The sequence below is a fragment of the Tachyglossus aculeatus genome, chromosome 2 (assembly GCF_015852505.1).
Source record: "Tachyglossus aculeatus isolate mTacAcu1 chromosome 2, mTacAcu1.pri, whole genome shotgun sequence".
NCBI lineage: Eukaryota > Metazoa > Chordata > Mammalia > Monotremata > Tachyglossidae > Tachyglossus > Tachyglossus aculeatus.
This window is the reverse complement of record NC_052067.1, coordinates 67,601,553-67,622,755: the sequence shown is the minus strand read 5'-3', so window position 1 is coordinate 67,622,755 and position 21,203 is coordinate 67,601,553. Positions and strand designations below refer to the sequence as shown.

Sequence of the window (21,203 nt, the reverse complement as noted above, 5' to 3'; positions counted from 1 at the left end):
TCCAAAAGCAGAGAAACAAGACCTCATTTCAGGCTTAATTTGGAAAGATATCATCTGGGATATGAAGCAGATTTTATGAAAGAACAACTAGCATTCAAATGGAATTAGGATGAAGACTGGATTCCCACACTGTGAAGGTGGGCATTTAAAACAGAGTCTGATTAGTCCTAGAAATCTGAAATAGCTACCCAGGGCTGAACAGCTGCTTTGGTCCTACTTTTATCAGGAAGGTACCCTCCAAATGTGATCTTCTAGACTGTGAGCCCGCTGTTGGGTAGGGACCGTCTCTATATGTTGCCAACTTTTACTTCCCAAATGCTTAGTACAGTGCTCTGCACACAGTAAGCGCTCAATAAATACGATTGAATGAATGAATGAATGATCCAGGCCAGACCTCAAAAATAATCAGCATTTCATCATTCAAGCTTATAAATATTTAACATGGCAGTGTTGCAAAATATTGCAGCATGAGGCAGTCCTGCCAACTGCCCTACCAATAGAGGGGGAGTGTACAGGGTAATATGACTGAACTAGTGGTCTGGACCCTAGGTTCTGAAGGAATATACATACATACTCACGCAGCATGGCCTAGTGGATAAAGCATGGGCCTGGCAGTTAGGAGGACGTGGGTTCTAATACTGGCTTATGCTGTGTGACCTTGCGTAAGTCACTTAACTTCTCTGTACCTCAGTTACCTCACCTACGAAATGGGAATTAAGAATGTGAGCTCTGTGTGGGACAGGGACTCTGTCCAACCCGATAATCTTCTATCTACCCCAGTGTTTAGAACAGTGCCTGACACATAGTAAGCACTTAACAAATACCGCAATTATAATAATAATTATCATCATCATCGGTATTCATTGAGCACCCCACTGGGTGTAGTGCACCCAAGCTAAGGATATGGTACAAGCTAAAGTGGCGGTACTGACCATGAGATCTTACCCACGTCTGTAGCTGTGGTGGCAAAGACAAAGGTACCATGACAGTCGAGTTCAGACTGCAAGCAGAATAGAACATTGCCTTTTGGTAAGTGTACCATTTTAATGTACCATTTTGCACCATTGTGGGTTTTCAGAACCACTTAGTATCCAGATCATCCCAAAGCCTTACCTCAGGATAGCAACTTGTCTCCCGGTGTTCTGTCTTGGACTGATGCCTTCTAGGAGTTCATCGCTGCACAGCAGTATTTCACACTCTTCTTCAGTGGGTCTTGAGTCAGTCTGGATCTGTTTAGGGATGTGGAGGGGATAAGCTAATTTGTGGTGGGGTTTTGGCAGAGGCCGCCAGTACTGAGCTGTCAGAGTTCGTTGACCCCATCCACAGCAGTGTGGACTTCTGGAGAACTGAGCCAAAGCTGCCAAATAGGAATACGTTGAGGAGCCCAGTTGTCTATTTTGTGAATCTAAATCCACCAAAACCTTGATCTAGTGTGACTGATTAATGGATAGTCCTGTGCCTTCATTCAGGGTACTCTCAATGTCTTAGAGTTCCTTATAGTGAAGTTACTGTCTGCAAAATACTATGTCAGACCGATTAGTGCATAGGCTATAGGTAGAGTCTGTTAAATTCAAATAACATGTTTTAGTATTGTATCTGTGGTTTGGTCTCCAACTTGGAAACAGATGCATTGCCTGAATGTTAGAAATCCGCCTTAAGCCACAGCGCCAGTAATCAGTTGGTCAGTCATAAAGGCAAGAAAAGAGAAATTGTAAGATAATTTGGCTCAAGAATATGGAGTATCAGGGAGGGAGTCTGGCTCCCCTGCGGTGGTTGCCAAAAGATGTGATGTTAAATTCAATACTTCCCTATCACCGGCCAGGATCGATTAAGATGAGGACTTCTCAGGAAGCATCCAGCTCTGAATTCTGGCTCTACTTAGTATACTCTTTGCAAGATTAAGTTTCAGGAATTGGAGGAATCCTTCATAGTAGAACTCCACCCCTACACATTGGCCTCCAGAAAAGATGTAACTGCCTGGGTGGCATCCAGTGGCCCAGAGCAAAGGGACACAGCTACCAAGCTTTGATATGTCACAGTCATCAGATTGTTTCGGTTCCACATTCATTGTTGAAGGGCAAGACGGGATCACCACAGGAGCCAGGATAACTGTTGTTTGTACATATTTATTTTATTTTGTTAATATGTTTTGTTCTCTGTCTCCCCCTTCTAGACTGTGAGCCCACTGTTGGGTAGGGACCGTCTCTATATGTTGCCAACTTGTACTTCCCAAGCGCTTAGTACAGTGCTCTGCACACAGTAAGCGCTCAATAAATACGATTGAATGAATGAATGAATGAACCAGGGAGTGAACACCATTTGAGCACTCAGGTTGGTGCAGGCATGTCTGTCCGTGGTTAAAGGAGGGCAAGTCTTCTCTATGCTAATGTGGGTTAAAATAACTCTTGTAATGGCATTTTATTAAGCACTTAAGTGTTCAGCTTTGGCTATAAGACATTGTGAGCTAAAGGGGGCTCACAGTCTCTCTTTTTCCCCATTTTACAAATGAGGAAGCTGAAGCCCAAGAAGTTTAAGTGGTTTGCCCAAGGTGACACAGCAGGCCATAGGTAGAGTTGAGTCTCATATCAGGGTCTCCTGACTTCTGTTCTTTGTACTGGGGCCATGCTGCTATTCACCCATTCCAAATGGTATCTAGGACTGAATCATTCAGTCTCTCGGAAGAAATCCTTCACTGATTATCTCACAACAGGAAGAAGAAACATGGCATCCTAATTATTGAGTCTGTGAGCCCCACATGAAACGGGGACTGTGTCCAACCCGATTTGCTCGTAGCCGCCCCAGCAGTTAATACAGTTCCTGGCTCATAGTAAGCGCTTAACAAATACTACAATTATTATTGTCCGTACTATTGTTAATTGAGCGCATTTCATACTCACAAAGATCTCCTAACCCAAATAGAAATGAGATGAAAGGAAATACATTTCAGTCATTTCCTCTCATGAGTTACTGGGTAATAACCTTTCGCTTTTTTTGTCTCCAACATCAACATATATATTGAGTGCTACTTATTGCAGTGCCCTTTAATGGAGAGCGAATGAATTTTCATAGGTGCTAGCAGAATGCAAATACATATGAAAAACTAGTTTGTAGATCATGTGAAATTATGCATAGGGAGTTTTATTTTATGGTATCTTTCATGGGCATTCTTTGTTCTGAATTTAACTCCCGTAGGTCATATAGGTCTATAGTCCTACATTATTCTCAGATTAGGCTCTAGATTTTATTTAGTATCTGTAAATTCCTTGTGTAGATTGGTTCTTGCATAGATCTAGGCTAGACAAAAAGCCTATTTACTAATGGCCATGGCTGTCTTCTTCCATGGAGTTAATTTAGGTGGGAAACAGTATGCTGCCTTCTCATATTGTGAATGAGATTGTTTCACTGTTTTCTCATAAAACAGAAGGAAGATCAAATCCTTTCTCTTTCCCTTGTTCTTATAAACAGCCTGGGTAAGTTGTAGCCAGGTGTCTCTGGGGAGGGAAAAAGTAACTCTAGCCAAAGACCTTTACATTTATTTAGCCATCCACAGCTAACACAGCAAACATATGGCTTTCTTTCTGGAGACTCATCAGCTAAGTGCAGCTGTTGTTTTGGACAGAGAATCTACTAGAAAATTAGGACAGGGTGGCCCTTGACATACAGACCCTAAAAATAGACAATTTGGGATGGTTTGTTGTGAATAATCAGGTTTAGGGTTATTCATTTCAGTGAAATGTATATTTTTTTCCCCTGATCAAGCATGGGGGAGAATTCAGTTCGTAAAAGCAGCCTGGACCGTGTTTCGATAGGAGATCTCTCAACTTGCTTCTGACAAGTCTCGTGCCGTAGAGGCTAAGAAAATTAGAGTGCCAAGTGAGTGCTTATTAGGTGGTACTCCTTTGAATAAGAGCAACATGGGATATAATTTCAGTGTTTTCTTCACAGTGGTAGTGCTGAGAATTGATTCGTGACTCCATAAAGTGCATTTGATTGTATAGAATTATGCATAATATCATTCTGCCATATCCTGGCGAGGTAGAGTCCCGCATGGAGTGATTTTGCTGTTTATTTCCCTGGGGTTTGAGTAGTGTGGGGTTTTTTTCCTTCTTTACTCTAGTTTATTCCACAGTTTAGAAAATGTTTTGAAATAGCAGATTGTCTCGTCATTAAATGGAGTTACCTGTGCAGAAAGTCCTGAATAATAATAATTGTAATTATGGTATTTGTTAAGCTCTTGCTCCGTGCTCGGCACTGTTATAAGCTCTGGGGTAGATACAAGATAATCGGGTTGGACGCAGTCCCTGTCCTACATAAGGGCTCACAGTCTTAATCCCCATTTTACAGATGAGGGAACTGAGGCCCAGAGAAGTTCAGTATAATTATGGTATTTGTTAAGTTCTTGGTCTGTGCTCAGCACTGTTCTAAACTCTGGGGTAGGTACAAGATAATCGGGTTGGACACAGTCCCTGTCCTACATAAGGGCTCACAGTCTTCATCCCCATTTTACAGATGAGGGAACTGAGGCCCATCATCATCATCATCATCAATCGTATTTATTGAGCGCTTACTAAGCGCTTGGGAAGTACAAATTGGCAACATATAGAGACAGTCCCTACCCAACATTGGGCTCACAGTCTAAAAGGGGGAGACAGAGAACAAAACCAAACATACTAACAAAATAAAATAAATAGAATAGATATGTACAAGTAAAATAAATAAATAGAGTAATAAATATGTACAAACATATATACATATATACAGATGTTCAGTGACCAGAGAAGTTCAGTGACTTGCCCAAGGTCACACAGCAGACAAGTAGTGGGGTTGGGATTAGAACCCATGACCTTCTGATTCCCAGGTCTGTGCTTTGTCCACTAGGACATGCTGCTTTCAGGCCTTGCTGCCTGAAAAGTATGTCGTGTATGTCCAAGTATGTCCAATGTCAAAAACTTACAACAGAATGTAAACTAGGGTCATCAAGAACATTGTTCATCATAAATCTTTCCTGAACAGCTCTCTAGACTGTAGACTGTAAGATCATTGAGGGCAGAGAACGTACCTGCTAATGCTGTTATATTGTACTCTCCCAAGCGCTTAGTACAGTGTTCTGCACAAAGTGCTCAATAAATGCAATTGATCTGCTGCTTCTAAGATGTGATAGGTGCCATGATTAACGTAGAATTTTACTGTTCTTCTAGATGAGCACCATGCCAGGACTGCCTACGCGCCCCTGCTTCTACGATATAGACCTGGACACGGACACGGAGCAAATTAAAGGCTTGTTCTGAAAAACGGAATTTGCCGAGGACCCAGATTCAGGTAAACTGTCTTTTTTCCTCCCACAAATCAAAAAGAGAGTAATTCTGTGCAGAGAGGGACTGATGATTTTTTCCTTGCGCAGATTGATGGCTCATTCTTTCAAGGTAGGTTTAAGGGAGACGTGATGTCCGTTGGAATGCTAAATGCCGTGGGTCTGTATCATAGGAAAACAACAATCACCATTAATTAGCTAACCGTTAAAGGCATTTCCCAGTCATAAACATTGTGAGGATGCAAGCAAAATTATTTTTTTATCCCTGGTGATTTTAAAAGGGCTGTCTTTCCACCACCTCTCAAGTCTGCCCAGTTCTGGACCAGCCTAAGAGGTCTGCCCCGGCTGAGTAGGAGGAATCGGGTGGCACTCGAGAGCAGCCGTGAATCCCTAGTTATTCAAAGAGGTCTGGGTACCCTCCTCTAGACCGTAAGTTCATTATGGGCAGGGAACGTGTCCACTAATTCTCTTGTATTGTAATAATAACAATAATAATAATAATAATTGGTATTAAGCGCTTACTATGTGCAAATCACTATTCTAAGCACTGGGGAGGATACAACGTGATCAAGTTGTCCCATCTGGGGCTCACAATCTTAATCCCCATGTTACAGAAGAGGTAACTGAGGCCCAGAGAAGTCCAAAGTCACACAGCTGACAAGCGGCAGAGCTGGGATTTGAACCCATGACCTCTGACTCTTTCCACTGAGCCACCAAGCGCTCAGTACAGTGCCCTACTCATAGGAAGCACTCCATAAATACCGTTGATTGCCTCAGACCTGCGGCCGCGGTCCATTGCTAGGACAAGGAGCTGTTCTGTCGCAGCTCGTGCAACATGCTAGGCTGCCCCGTATCCAGCATCCTTGAGTCATAGGCCACTTCTGCCCACGTTTGCAGAGACAACTGTGAGGAAATTGTGTTGTTTCCCTAACAACATTGGTGAGAGTTTCTCTGAGGCTCTGCATATAAAGGTTTTCCTTTCGTCTATACAGATTTTCAATCAATCAATATCATTTAATGAGCACTTACTATGTGCAGAGCACACTGTATTAAGTGCCTGGGAGGGAACAATGCAACAGAATTAGTGGACACGCTCCCTGCCTATAACGAGCTTACAGTCGAGAGGGGCATCAAAGATGATATGGTTTTGATATCAAATCCAGTGGCTCGCTGATGGGACCGTAGCCCTGCCATACCAATTTGGAGACTTGGGTTCTAGTCCCAGTAACGCCTACAACTGGGTAATGTCGGTGAGGACCACGTGTGTATGTCGCAGTGTGCTGCACTCCTTCCTGCCTACTCCGTGGTTGTACTCTCTGCCGACTCTCTGGTTCCCCAGCAGAAGCCTGAAGCTTGAGGACCAAGGCTAATCCGTCATTCCTAACAGAAGACTCCCATCATCAATGTGATAAATGGCATTCCTTCTCTCAATCCTCATCCTCCCCGTGAATTAATGGTGCTATTCTCCTGGAATTTTAAAGTTTTTTTTAAGATTTTCTCCACTACTGTGTTTTGCCCCAAAGCTCAAGGAAATTGTTTATTTTTAGGGTGGGGGGCGGTTATTGTAGCTTTGTCAAGCGCTTACTATGTGCCAGTCACTGTACTGAGCATGAGGTGATCAGGTTGGAAACAGATCATGTCCCACATGGGACTCAGTCTTAATCCCCATTTTACAGCAGAGGTATCTAAGACACACAAAAGTGAAATGACTTGCCCAGAGCCACCCAGCAGACAAATGACGGAGCTGGGATTAGTACCCGGGTCCTTCTGACTGCCCAGCCTATGCTCTATCCACTAGGCCATGCTGCTTCTCTCTGAAATGAAATTCAAACAGCTGCCTGCTTTATTTGACCAGCCCCAATTGTTTTGAGTAGCTTGTAACAACCACGTTTTAGGAACTTTTTGTTGGTGCAAATTCATAATCTTTTTTTTTTTCCCTCGGGTTAGAAAATGCCTCTCTGGCTACCTTCTCTCGCTTCTTCTTTGCAGGAATTCATTGCCATTTCTCTCCACGGTAAATACACTCTCAGATCTCCAAACCTTCTGTCCTTTGTTATTTCCTCTCTGGGACCTGGACAGTGGACCTCTTGAAAAAACTGGTATCCCCAAAAATTAGTTTCTATCCTCCCATTGAGAGCAAAAGGATAATATGAACTCTTTAGCTGATCAGCAGTTGAAAGCTTCCCCTATTCGAGTTCTGAGTAGAAGAATTTCTACAAGTGAGGATTGGGTCCTCTCTTTTAAAGGTGGTGATGAAGGTAATTGATCACAGGGCTCTGTGGTGGCATCACAAACTGCCTCAATTAATTCAGATGGATAATTGACATTTGTGATGAAAAGGGTCAATCTACCCTTTAATGGGTGTGATTTAGCCTATAAACTAACTTCCCAATGTGTGGCTAGCTCTTCTGTTTTGCTTATTTAGCACTCTTCATTAAGGGTCTATTTCCTGTTTATGAAGTACTGCGTACTATTTAAAGTTTGGGTAATATAGTTCAGGATGCATCACTTGACCCAGCTCAAACACGCAAAATACATTTGGTATCCAAAGATAAGATCCATACGCAAAACCCAAATTCTCTCCTTCTGCAATTCCTCAGTTTAATGGCAGCATATTTACTACCCAGTCATCAGAGTTCACTGTCCTCTAGGGAAACAGAGCTGCCTCCTCTTTCTTGCTTCCCTTATCTGCTGCCTGTCAACTGATAACCAAGCAAACTGGAACACTTCCGAAGGTGGAAAACTTTACACAAATATCAGAATTTAGGTTTTTAATCTGCTTGGGCAAATTATTGAAAAGGAAAGGGACTGTTTGAAGTGCCAGAGTTGGATTTGGACCATTGAGAATTTTATGTGCCCAGCTTTTCCAAAGAGGGTTAAGATTCCTGAGAGATGGCATCCACCACAAGGACAAGATGGCATGAAGCAAAAGGGCTTAGTCTCAGTTTTTTCTTGAAACAAAAGAAAAAGAGGATACAAAATAGGAGTTGCCAGAATCTGATCATGCCATGGACTAGCACTTCTTTACCAGGCTCTCCCTGCTGTTCTTTCTCCCTTTAATAACATGATTCAGCTTTTCATAGTTCAGTAAATAGAATGAATTAAATAAAGCATGTTGTTTGTGCAGGGGAAACTGATCCTGCGTCAGACTTGGCTTTCCTGTGCTGTTTTTCTTTGCCTCATTCTGAGACTTTATCTGCCTTCTGGTCCTTGGCAAAGTGGTGGTGCGCATTTAAGTCATGCTTATTTGAACTGAGAATCGAGACTACAGGCCCTCCTTACTGCTCTAGGGATCGTTTGGGGTTTGTTTGGTTCGAACTTTTGACTGACACAATTTTAAAGGTTGTTGAATAAGCAGCAGTTGAGCCAATCATCTAAGTGAGTTTCATAAAAACAGGCCACCATCACTCGGCCCTTAAGCCATAGTTATTTATGAAATTCTGCGTAACAGGATAAAATCGAAGCCTCTGTTCGAAGGGCCGTGGTGAAATCTTGTAACAGGGCTGACATTCTCAATAATTTTTCCTGGTCAAGCTGTTGCACAAATACCCCCAAGGCTCAGGTGGTTCTGCAGTTGGCAATAACAGTGCTTCACAGTCAGAGATTGAGTTCTGACTTATATCTTTCCTGCCCAATCTTTGGTCATGCTATCCTTTTTAAAGCATTCAATATTTCCTCTTTTTCAGACTTCAGAAAATCCCAGTGGCTCCAACCCCGTTCCCGTCAGGTGGAGCGAAGTTTGCATTATTGGCTGCTCTGGAACTCTATGGCATTGAATAAGCCAAAGATCTCTTAGTTGTTTGATTACTTTTAATACGTTGTAGTAAAAGCTAAAATCTTGTTTTTAGGGGGTTTAATGTGGGGGTTTTTAATCTTTTTTTTTTTTGCTTAGCTAATTTGTTTCCATTTCTGCAATGTTTACAATATTGCCCTTTGCCTATACATTAGAAACTTTGTTTTTTGAAGACTGGGGGATTGAAAAGTATGAACTAAAGGTAAAATTTTCCATCCTGTTTTCTATCATATCTTTGATTTGCAAATAAAATATGTAATCAAAAAAAAAAGCAACAGACTGGTGCCTTATAAAAGTTTTCTGGGATTGTCAAGAGTCAAGCAGGTGCTGCTGTGGGCTCAGACGAGGTAATTTAAAGCAATGTACGAAAAGGCCGAACTAGACACATACTTCCCAAGCGCTTAGTACAGTGCTCTGCACACAGTAAGCGCTCAATAAATACGATTGATGATGAGTTAAACCTTGAGGTTTCCTGTAGCTGACTTTGCAGACAGTAGAGATATTAATGAATGGTGTTTGAGTACTTTCTGTGGGTAGAGCACTGTTTTAAGTGCTTGGGAGAGTAAATAATAATAATTATGGTATTTGTTAAGTGCTTACTATGTGCCAGACACTGTACTAAGCACTGGGGTGGATACAAGCAAATCAAGTCGGACACAGCCTCTGTCCCACGTGGGGCTCACAATCTCCATCCCCATTTGACAGATGGGATAACTGAGGCACAGAGAAGTGAAGTGACTTGCCCAAAGAGAAGCAGCGTGGTTTAGTGGAAAGAGCCCAGGCTTGGGAGTCAGAGGTTGTGGGTTCTAATCCCAGCTCCGCCACTCACCAGCTGTGTGACTTCGGGCAAGTCACTTCACTTCTCTGTGCCTCAGTTACCTCCTCTGGAAAGTGGGGATGAAGACTGTGAGCCCCACATGGGACAATCTCATTACCTTGTATCTACCTTGGAACAGTGCTTGGCACATAGTAAGCGCTTAACAAATACCATCATTACTATTATTAAAGTCACACAGCAGATGAGTGGCAGAGCTGGGGATTAGAACCCATGACCTTCCAACTCCCAGACCTGTGCTCTATCACCATCAATCGTATTTATTGAGCGCTTACTGTGTGCAGAGCACTGTACTAAGCGCTCTATCCACTATACCATGAGAGGTGATAGATATGTTTCCTGCCTACAACAAGCTTAGAGCCTAGAAATATATGGGGCCTTCTCTGCCAAAGTTATCTATGGGGGCCAGAAAAGTAAGTAATGGGCACTGTGCTAATCTGTTCCATTTGTGGAGAAGTGCAAATAAGTTTGTTTACCTCCCATCTGTAGGCCTTAAAGGTCAGGTGTTGGACCAAAGTAGAGCTCTCCTCCACCCTTGCTTGGAGAGACAACTCAGTGCCTTTGTCCCCTCCATTTATTGGCCTTTATTTCTCACAATTACCTCAAGAAAAGCATCACTGCACATCCAGGAAAACACAATAAATCATTGTCCTCCAAGCAATATCAGTAAAAGAGTGACCGTCAATAGCTGAATTTCTCCCCTAGGCACATCCTCAGCAAGTACTTCCACTCAGATCTTTCTTTCATCGAGTTGGGCCGCAACCTTTTTAGAGCCAGTATTCATTCTTTCCATAACCTATGAGTGTGTCTTTGTGTGGATTGTTCCAAAACACTATCTGATAAAGAAAAACGTTCTCTTTACAAATTCAACTCAGACCAAGATTGGCTCACTGCTCCTGGGGTGTATGAAACATCCGTTCCCTGTTCCTGGCCCTTTTTCAAAGGTGGCTGGCTCCAAGTTCGGTATCAGCAGATTTTTCTAAGTGCGTCGTAAGATTCTGAGCAGTGTGATACAACTTAGCCTTCTTTGCTTTTTATTAATTCTATAGCAGTTCCTCCTGCTATAGGGAGTCTGTTTAGTTATTACTCTATGTATTTATTTTACTTGTACATATCTATTCTATTTATTTTATTTTGTTAGTATGTTTGGTTTTGTTCTCTGTCTCCCCCTTTTAGACTGTGAGCCCACTGTTGGTTAGGGACGGTATCTATATGTTGCCAACTTGTACTTCCCAAGCGCTTAGTACAGTGCTCTGCACACAGTAAGGGCTCAAATACGATTGATTGCTTGATTGATTGGTTGATGGCTGAATATCACTTGATTTTACTTCTTGGGGAAATCTTTGTTTCTATTATTTGAACCCACTGCTCCCTTGCCCCAGGGCAATTGAATCAGGTGCCAAAATGATTTATCAGCCGGTTTATTTGTTTTTCCCCCTATACCTGTCTGCTCTGAAAAGTGCTATCATATTTTTCTCTTCCAAGGACTCTGGTAACTTTATCTTAGGGTGACTCGAGCTGCCTTATTCTTGGGCATTGGCACTAATAGTCTGAGGACGGTCATCAATTTGTCTTGATTTTTCGTAAAGGCCAGAATCAGAGGAATGAGATGGGTTTAACCTGCAGGGGAGGTTAGCCTCAGGGCAAAAAAATCTCCAGCAGCTGCCAGTCAACCTACGCAGCAAGCAAAAACTCCTCATTCTCAGCTTCAAGGCTGTCCATCACCTCGCCCCCTCCTACCTCACCTCCCTCCTCTCCTTCTACAGCCCAGCCCGCACCCTCCGCTGCTCTGCTGCTAATCTCCTCACTGTACCCTGTCCTGCCATCGACCCCCGGCCCACGTCCTCCCCCTGGCTTGGAATGCCCTCCCTCCCCACATCCGCCAAGCTAGGTCTCTTCCTTCAAAGCCCTACTTAGAGCTCACTTCCTCCAGGAGGACTTCCCAGATTGAGCCCCCTTTTTCCTCTCCTCCCCTCCCCACAGCACCTGTATATATGTTTGTATAGATTTATTACTCTATTTTACTCATACATATTTACTATTCTATTTATTTTGTTAATGATGTGCATCTAGCTTAATTTCTATTTATTCTGATGACTTGACACCTGTCCACTTGTTTTGTTGTCAGTCTCCCCCTTCTAGACCGTGAGCCCATTGCTGGGTAGGGATTGTCTCTATATGTTGCCGACTTGTACTTCCCAAGTGCTTAGTACAGTGCTCTGCACCCAGTAAGCGCTCAATAAATATGATTGAATGAATGAAAGGTAGAGAGACTTTGCTGAATCACCGCAACGTGCAGGGCGTTGGGAATAGGCAGCCCAGCCAGAGCCCTCCACAGGATGGGTCAGGAGGATTCCAGCTTCAAGACAGCCACAGACCCTTTTCCCATGAGATTCTGGGTCTGATTAGGTGGCTGTTGGTGGATCCAAAGTGGGGAATCTTCACCCCATCCTGGCCAGGGAAGGGTTTTCCTGCCCCTCCGTGGAAGGGAATCCTTACCCCAACTGAGTGCCGAGCACTGAATAACACATTTGGAAGAGTACAGTAGTTGGCATGATCTTCATCATCATCATCAATCGTATTTATTGAGCGCTTACTATGTGCAGAGCACTGTACTAAGCGCTTGGGAAGTACAAATTGGCAACATATAGAGACAGTCCCTACCCAACAGTGGGCTCACAGTCTAAAAGGGGGAGACAGAGAACAAAACCAAACATACTAACAAAATAAAATAAATAGGATAGATATGTACAAGTAAAATAGAGTAATAAATATGTACAACCATATATACATATATACAGGTGCTGTGGGGAAGGGAAGGAGGTAAGATGGGGATGGAGAGGGGGATGAGGGGGAGAGGAAGGAAGGGGCTCAGTCTGGGAAGGCCTCCTGGAAGAGGTGAGCTCTCCTCCCTGCCCTGCATGATCCCTGCCCTTAGGAAGTTTGCTATCTAGCGGGTGAGACAGACACTTAAAAAAATGTACATAAAAGAGGGAGAAGAATATGTTGCTGAGTGTCTTGTATCCACGCACACTTAGCACAGGGTTAGGCACAAAGTAAAAGCTTAGCAAATACCATTATTATTGTTGTTTGGTACAGTTAGACCGAAACAGGAATTGGGACATGTATGTAGCAGGATCTGGACCAGGCATCCACAACCCTCCACACATAGCCCAAGGGCACAAGTCCTGCCAGATTAACAGGGCATTCAGAGGTTCGTCCCTGTCCCTCAGCTCCAGGGTCTAGAGATGCTCCAGGGGCACTGGAGCTGCGGGCCAGGAGGAAGGAAAGTGTTAGAAATACCCAGTGGAGAATATACAGTTTCCATGGGTCAGGCAATGATTGGAAGCTCCCTGTGGGCTGGGAACGTGTCTCTGTTATAGTTATTCTCCCAACAGCTTAGTACAGTACAGTACTCTGCTTAGTACAGTACTCAATAAATATGACTGACTGAGCCCACTGGTGGGTAGGGACTGTCTCTATATGTTGCCAACTTGTACTTCCCAAGCGCTTAGTACAGTGCTCTGCACACAGTAAGCATTCAATAAATACGATTGATGATGATGATGATTTCAGCTCCAGAGCTAGCCACCACCTTATTTCACCTTAATGGGAAATTAGCTACCAGGAGCAGTTGTGGAACCACCAACCTCAGTGGCTGGACATTCATATCCAGGGAAGAGAAGCAGAGTGGGGCCTAGTGGATGGAGCATGGTCCTGGGAGTCCGAAGGACCTGGGTTCTAATACCCACTCTGACAATTGTCTGCTGTGTGACCTTGGGCAAGTCACTTCTGTGTGCCTCAGTTACCTCGTATAAAATGGGGATTAAGACTGTGAGCCCCATATGGGACACGGACTGTGTTAAACCTGATTACCCTCTATCTCCTACAGCTCTTAGAATAATTCCTGGCACTTAGTAAGAGTTTAACAAATACCATTTAAAAAAAAAAAAGGTAGCTGACATCTCACATCCCCAGAAAAAAAGAATCACTTGAGTTCAGGAACCCAATTTCTATCCCAAGCGGAGCGCTAACACATCCCACCCACTTCCCCTTAGCCCTTCCCAGGCACCACAGTAGCATAAAGAATTGCAGGCACAACTATTATAGTATGAATGGAAAGACTTCCTTGTCACTGCTCATTCCAGCTAAAAGCCAAGCCTCATGGCCATGTGTGATTTGGAATTCATTCTAATTTTGGAAGGTATTTGCAAATTGGGCAGTGGCAGTAGGTTTTTCAAGAATACAGTTGCCCACAGAGATCAACCCAGGAAGTTTTCCTAGCTGGGGAAGGATAACAGTTAGAATGTTTTTCCTTCCTCCTTTCTCAGGCTAAAAATGTGATCCCCCAGAAATAGCCCACCAGTTTCTTCAAGAGTCATTTGTTTCACTTAGAAACTTCAGTTCCTGAAACTTAATATTGCATGTATAAAACTATAACATCTTCCTAGGTACTAGGAAGAATTCTGAACTTCCATATTTTTCATGAGACAGAGATGTAGTCATACCAAGTTACAGATGGGGATATCTTTCTCAGGAACATAGTGGACATAATGAAAAGTCACATTACAGTAAGAAATAATTGGCACATAATAATAATGGCATTTATTAAGCACTTACTATGTGCACTGTTCTAAGCGCTGACATAATGATAATAAGCTTTCACTAAAGCCATGGTGGTTGTTTTACTCTGGGACCTCAAAACTCTGATAAGAGAACATTTGGCCTGAGGAAAACTGACTGAAGGCTAGTAAGAGGCTCTCAAAGAACCTTGCCCATTCCCATGTTTGTTTTAGTTCAGTTTGTTGGTTCAGAGATGTGTTTATATTCTGGGTCTTTATGGCTAGACTGCTTGGAAACTCTTGTTTAAGGCTGTCAGCTGGGTTTGGTTGCTTGACCCATTATTGGGTGGAATCTGCTGTCTCCATCAATAAAGGTGAAAGTGCAAACAGCAGAAAGTATGGTCATCTGTCATTATTCACTCAAGTTAGGTTTGAAGAAAGCAGCCAAGATCCTGGCAGAAATCATCCCATCTTCCCAACCTGCAGTTCCAGGAGTAAGGGAAATTAAGCGTTCCTTTCAGTTTTGGGATGGAGTAGCAGGGCCTAAAGACCTGGGTTCTAATCCTGGCTTTGCCACTTGCCTGCTGGATGACTGTGGCAAGTCCCTTAGTTTCCTCATCTGTAAAATGGGGTTAAATACCTGTTCTCCCTCCCACTAAGACAGAGAGCTCCATGAGGAACAGGAGCCTTCGCCAACTTAATTTTACTGAATCCAACCTGTAGTAAAATGCTTGGCACGTAATTGCTTAATACCACAATTATTATTCCTACCCCACCACCTGACACTTCTAATAGGAAAGCCAGCTGTCAGTGACCAATGCATGATATTAGAGAAATTTAGGCATGCCTAGCAAAATTTGTTAAGTGTTTACTATGTGCCAAGCACTGTACTAAGCAGTGGGGTCCCACATGGGGCTCACAGCCTAAGAAGGAAGGACAAAAGGTATTGAATCCCCTCTTTTCTCAAATGAGGGAACGGAACTGAGGCACAGAGATGTTAAGGGACTTGCCATGGTCACCCAGCAGGCAAGTGGCAGAGCCCGGATTAAAACCCAGGTCCCCTGATGTCCAGGTTTGTGCTCTTTCTACTCAGACGGGCTGCCTCTCTAATGGACTTTAATAATAATAATAATGATGGCATTTATTAAGCGCTTACTATGTGCAAAGCACTGTTCTAAGCACTGGGGAGATTACAAGGTGATCAGGTTGTCCCACGTCGGGCTCACAGTCTTAATCCCCATTTTACAGATGAGGTAACTGAGGCACAGAGAAGTTAAATGACTTGCCCAAAGTCACACAGCTGACAACGGGCAGCGCCGGGATTTGAACCCATGACCTCTGACTCCAAAGCCCGGGCTCTTTCCACTGAGCCAACTGGGTTGGACACAGTTCCTGTCCCACATAAGGCTCCCGGTCTTAATCTTCAGTTTACAGCTGAGGTAACCGAGGCACAGAGAAGTTGTGAGTTGCCCAAGGCAGACAAGGGGTGAAGTTGGAATTAGAACCCAGGTCCCCTGACTCCTAAGCCTGTTCTCTTTCTGCTAGGCCATGCTGCTTCTTGACATGCAAATTACCGTAAATCTTTTCACCAGCCAGGTATTACAGACTGATGGTAATTCGAAAGGAAATTTAGGTGAGCGGTCAGGTTGCACCAGGAGAGCCAAACTTACAACCAAAAATTTGTCAACTAAACCCCGTCACCGAATCCCGTTTCCTAGACAACCCAATGACCAACAATACCATCACAAGCAAGGAAGCAGAATAACAAATCAAGACTTTCAGCACATTTTTACGAAGAAGGTCTCTGACTGTGATGACAGGATGGTAAAAGGTCCCAGACCAAATTAAAGGTCTGCAGAGCTACAGTGTTTTGCAACCTCTATGGTTATAAGCTCTGGACCCCCCCTTAAGTACTTACATCAATGTCACGTATGGGCTGTATGTAGCATCAAAATGGCAATCAATCAATTGTATTTATTGAGCGCTTACTGTGTGCAGAGCACTGTACTAAGCGCTTGGGAAGTACAAGTTGGCAACGCTGTCAAAAGAATGAAGTTGGGCATATAGTCAGTCTCCCAGCCTCAAAACTATGCTCCTTTCAAAAGAGCTGTACTGGGAGGGACTTGCAATGCTAGTGATTAAAAGCAGGTTTGGGGCAAGCAACAAGGCTTGGGAGCCAAGAAGACCTGGATTCTAGTCCCAGATCCACCACTTCTGCTGTGTAACCTTGGTCAAGTCACTTGGGCTCCCTGCCTCAGTTTCCCCAACTGTAAATTGGGGATTCAATACCAGCTTTCCCTCCTCCTTGGACTGTGAGCCCCCATGGGGGACAGGGACTGTGTCTAACCTCAATGACGTGTACCTACCCCAGTGTATAGAACAATGCTTGACACATAGTAATTGTCAGCTGTGTGACTTTGGGCAAGTCACTTAGCTTCTCTGTGCCCCAGTTACCTCATCTGTAAAATGGGGATTAAGACTGTGAACCCCCCCCCCGTGGGACAGCCTGATTACCTTGTTACCTCCCCAGCGCTTAGAACAGTGCTTTGCACATAGTAAGCGCTTAACAAATACCATTATTATTATTATTGTACTTGGAGGGCTTCCCAGACTGAGCCCCTTCCTTCCTCTCCCCCTCGTCCCCCTCTCCATCCCCCCATCTTACCTCCTTCCCTTCCCCACAGCACCTGTATATATGTATATATGTTTGTACAGATTTATTACTCTATTTATTTATTTTGCTTGTACATAGCTATTCTATTTATTTTATTTTGTTAGTATGTTTGGTTTTGTTCTCTGTCTCCCCTTTTTAGACTGTGAGCCCACTGTTGGGTAGGGACTATATGTTGCCAATTTGTACTTCCCAAGCACTCAATAAATACGATTGATGATGATGATGATTATTACATAGTAAAGTGCTCAACAAATACCATTTTTTTAAAAAGGATACCCAAACAGCTGTTGTACAGAGAATTTATATTAGGAAACCAAAAGCAAGAAGAACAGAGGAAACATTTTTACGACTAGGTAAAGCAAAGGGTTCAGACAGTGCTAGATCCCGGCTGAAAACTGGAAGTCGATTGCCACAGATAAGACCAGCGTGGAGTTCTATTTTCAAGAAGGTCCTTTTGACCTTTTTTGAGCAAATGCTTTTTAAGAAAGGAAAGAAGGGAGACAAAAGAGAAAACAGAACGTAGTGGCAGACCTAAAGCCTGAATAGAAAGCCAGATTTTGGAAAAGTGGGGTTCTTCAGGAACACAATCCCCACTTTATCCTCTATTCTGTATGACTTGATCTTTCCACTCGGGCACATTGCTTCTCATATTCTCTTAGGAGAAGCAGCTTGGCTCAGTGGAAAGAGCCTGGGCTTTGGAGTCAGAGGTCATGGGTTCAAATCCCAGCTCCGCCAGTTGTCAGCTGTGTGACTTTGGGCAAGTCACTTAACTTCTCTGGGCCTCAGTTCCCTCATCTGTAAAATGGGGATTAAAACTGTGAGTCCCCCCGGGACAACCTGATCATCTTGTAACCTCCCCAGCGCTTAGAACAGTGCTTTGCACATAGTAAGCGCTTAATAAATGCCATCATTATTATTATTGTTATACTTTCTCAATATAGGTAGTGTGAGAATACTGGGTAAGATTGGTTAAGCATTTATGTTGCCAATTTGCACTTCCCAAGCGCTTAGTACAGTGCTCTGCACATAGTAAGCGCTCAATAAATACGATTGATGATGATGATGATTTAAGCATTGTAAGCATTTAAGCAGCATGGCTCAATGGAAAGAGCACAGGCTTGGGAGTCAGAGTTCATGGGTTCAAATCCCAGCTCTGCCAATTGTCAGCTTTGTGACTTTGGGCAACTCACTTAACTTCTCAGTGCCTCAGTTCCCTCATCTGTAAAATGGGGATTAAGACCGTGAGCCCCACGTGGGACATCCTGATCACCTTGTATCCTCCCCAGTGCTTAGCACATAGTAAGTGCTTAACAAATGCCATCATTATTATCATTATTATTATTATTGTTGCTACCTATGTAACTGGCTTACAAGACTGATGCATGGTCAGTAATAATATGTGCTTTTCCCCAAGCACATTGCACCCAAAATGTAGATAGGTTGCCCCAAACACTACCAGCCTTCCCATATGTTTTACCAGCTTCTCTCTACATTTCTCTTAGCCCCAAACTCCCTATTATAGTCTGAGCTAAACTCTTTATAATATGCTTTCTTCTCACACATGTATTTTGCAGTGCCACTCCCAGCACTCAACAAAACCAAGTGCCTTCTAAGATATCGAAATGCCGTCAACGCTTCATCTTCCAGCCTTCCTAACTCCTGCGGTACTCAGACCATCTCATGAGTGGATGGGTGGCTATTTGGTCCAGGCCTGGACAAGACAGAATGACATCCAAAGAGTCGAAGGCCCTGGGTTCTAATCCTGACCCCTCCTCTTGTTGGCTGGGTGACCTTGGAGAGGTCACTTAACTTCTCTGAGCCTCAGTTTCCTCAGCTGTAATATGGGGATTAAATATCCATTAATCCCTTAATTGGATTAAATATCCATTAATCAAACCTTTAGACAGTGAGGTCCATGTGGGACAGGAACTGTGCCTGATCTGCTTGTATTGTATCCAACTCGGCATTTATGTACTTGCCACATAGTAATTGCTTAAGAAATACCACAATTATTATTATTATCACTACCCCTACATTATTATCCCTCTCTTCAATTGTATTTACTGTGTGCAAAGCACTGTACTAAACTCTTGGGAGAGTACAGTATAACAACAGATACATTCCCTGCCCACAACTAGCTCACAGTCTAGAGATAACAAGTTCATTATTCAATCAATCAATCAATCAATCAATCGTATTTATTGAGCGCTTACTATGTGCAGAGCACTGTACTAAGCGCTTGGGAAGTACAAATTGGCATCACATAGAGACAGTCCCTACCCAACAGTGGGCTCACAGTCTAAAAGGGGGAGACAGAGAACAAAACCAAACATACTAACAAAATATTCTCATATTATTATGAGAGGAAGTCTGCCCTAGTGGAAAAAGCCCAGGCCTGGTACTCAGGGGACTTGGGTTCTAATCCAGCCTGCCACTTGCTTGCTGTGTGACCTCGGGCAAGTCACTTCTCTGTGCCTCAGTTTCCTCATCTGCAAAATGGAGATTCAATACCTGTTCTCCCTCCTAAGGTAAGGTCATTATGGACAGGAAATGTGTCGGCTAATTCTGTTGTATTGTACTCTCCCAAGTGAGCCCACTGTTGGGTAGGGACTGTCTCTGTGTGTTGCCAACTTGTACTTCCCAAGCGCTTAGTACAGTGCTCTGCACACAGTAAGCGCTCAATACGATTGATTGAGTGATTGCTTAGTATAGTGTTCTGCACATAGTAAGCTCTCAATAAATCCTCTGATTGTTAGACTCTGAGCTCCTTGTGTGATGTGATTATCTTGTATCTACCCCAGCACTTAGTACTGGGCTGGGTACATAAGAAGTGTTTAATAAATACCACAATATTTTTAATACCACACTTATTATTATTACCAGTAATAATAATTATATATAATGTAATTATATATATATATATAATTATTGCCAGTAATAATAATAATTGTGGTATTTGTTAAGCACTTAGTATGTGCGATGCACTAGCGGTATCCACTAGAGATAGTGGATAATAGGCCACTCTCTTCTTCTTGAAATTTTATCCAGCCTTGGCTTCACTGACACTGTCCTCTCTTTGTTCTCCTATGTCTCTGACCATTCCTACTCAGTTTCTTTTGCTGGCTCCTCCTCTGCCTCCCCCCTTTTGACAGCGGGGGTCCCACAAGACTCAGTTGTAGGTCGCCTTTTATTCTCCATCCATACACACGCTTTTGGAGCGCTCATTACCTCCCATGGTTACAATTGCCATCTCTTTGCAGAAGATTCCCAATTCTACATCTCCAGCCCTGACCTCTCTCCTTCCCTACAGTAATCTAGAATTTCCTCCTGCCTGCGGAAGGATTAGAATCACATTGCTCAATAAATATGATTAACTGACTTTACCTGGATGTCCTGCCGATACCTCAAACTAAACAAGTCCAAAACCGAAGTCCTTATCTTCCCACCAAACCCTGTCCTCCCCCTGCCTTTCCCATCATTCGTAGACAATAGCGCTATCCTTCCTATCTCACAAGTCGAGGCGTCCTGGACTCATCTCTCTCATTCCAGCGCTTAGAACAGTGCTTTGCACATAGTAAATGCTTAACAAATGCCATCATTATTATTCCACCCACATATTCAATTTGTCACCAAATTCTGTTGGTTCTACCTTCGCAACGTTGCTAAAATCCACCCTTTTCTCTCCAAACTGCTACCCCGCTAATCTAAGCATTTATCCTCTCCCATCTTGACTACCTCATCTGCCTATTCACTGACCTCCTGGCCTCTTGTCTCTCTCCACTCCAGTCCATATTTCACTCTGCTGCGTGGATCATTTTTCTCCAAAAACATTCAGTCCATGTCTCCCCACTCCGCAAGAATTTCCACCAGCTCCCCACCAACCTCCTTTTAGACTGTGAGCCCACTGTTGGGCAGGGACTGTCTCTATATGTTGCCAATTTGTACTTCCCAAGCGCTTAGTACAGTGCTCTGCACACAGTAAGCGCTCAATAAATACGATTGATGATGATGATATCAAACAGAAACTC

At 43.4% G+C, this 21,203-nt stretch overlaps 1 protein-coding gene across 1 annotated transcript in view; it reads left to right on the top strand.

Moving 5' to 3' along the window:
• Nucleotides 1-9,375, top strand: part of MTHFD1L (methylenetetrahydrofolate dehydrogenase (NADP+ dependent) 1 like) — a 188,189-nt gene extending 178,814 nt beyond the window's left edge. The window contains exons 27-28 of the mRNA XM_038766913.1: nucleotides 5,199-5,319; nucleotides 8,998-9,375. Coding sequence (XP_038622841.1) covers nucleotides 5,199-5,288 — 90 coding nt within the window. The 3' untranslated portion in view covers nucleotides 5,289-5,319; nucleotides 8,998-9,375. The remainder of the gene's footprint in view (nucleotides 1-5,198; nucleotides 5,320-8,997) is intronic.
• The last annotated feature ends 11,828 nt before the right edge of the window (nucleotides 9,376-21,203 follow it).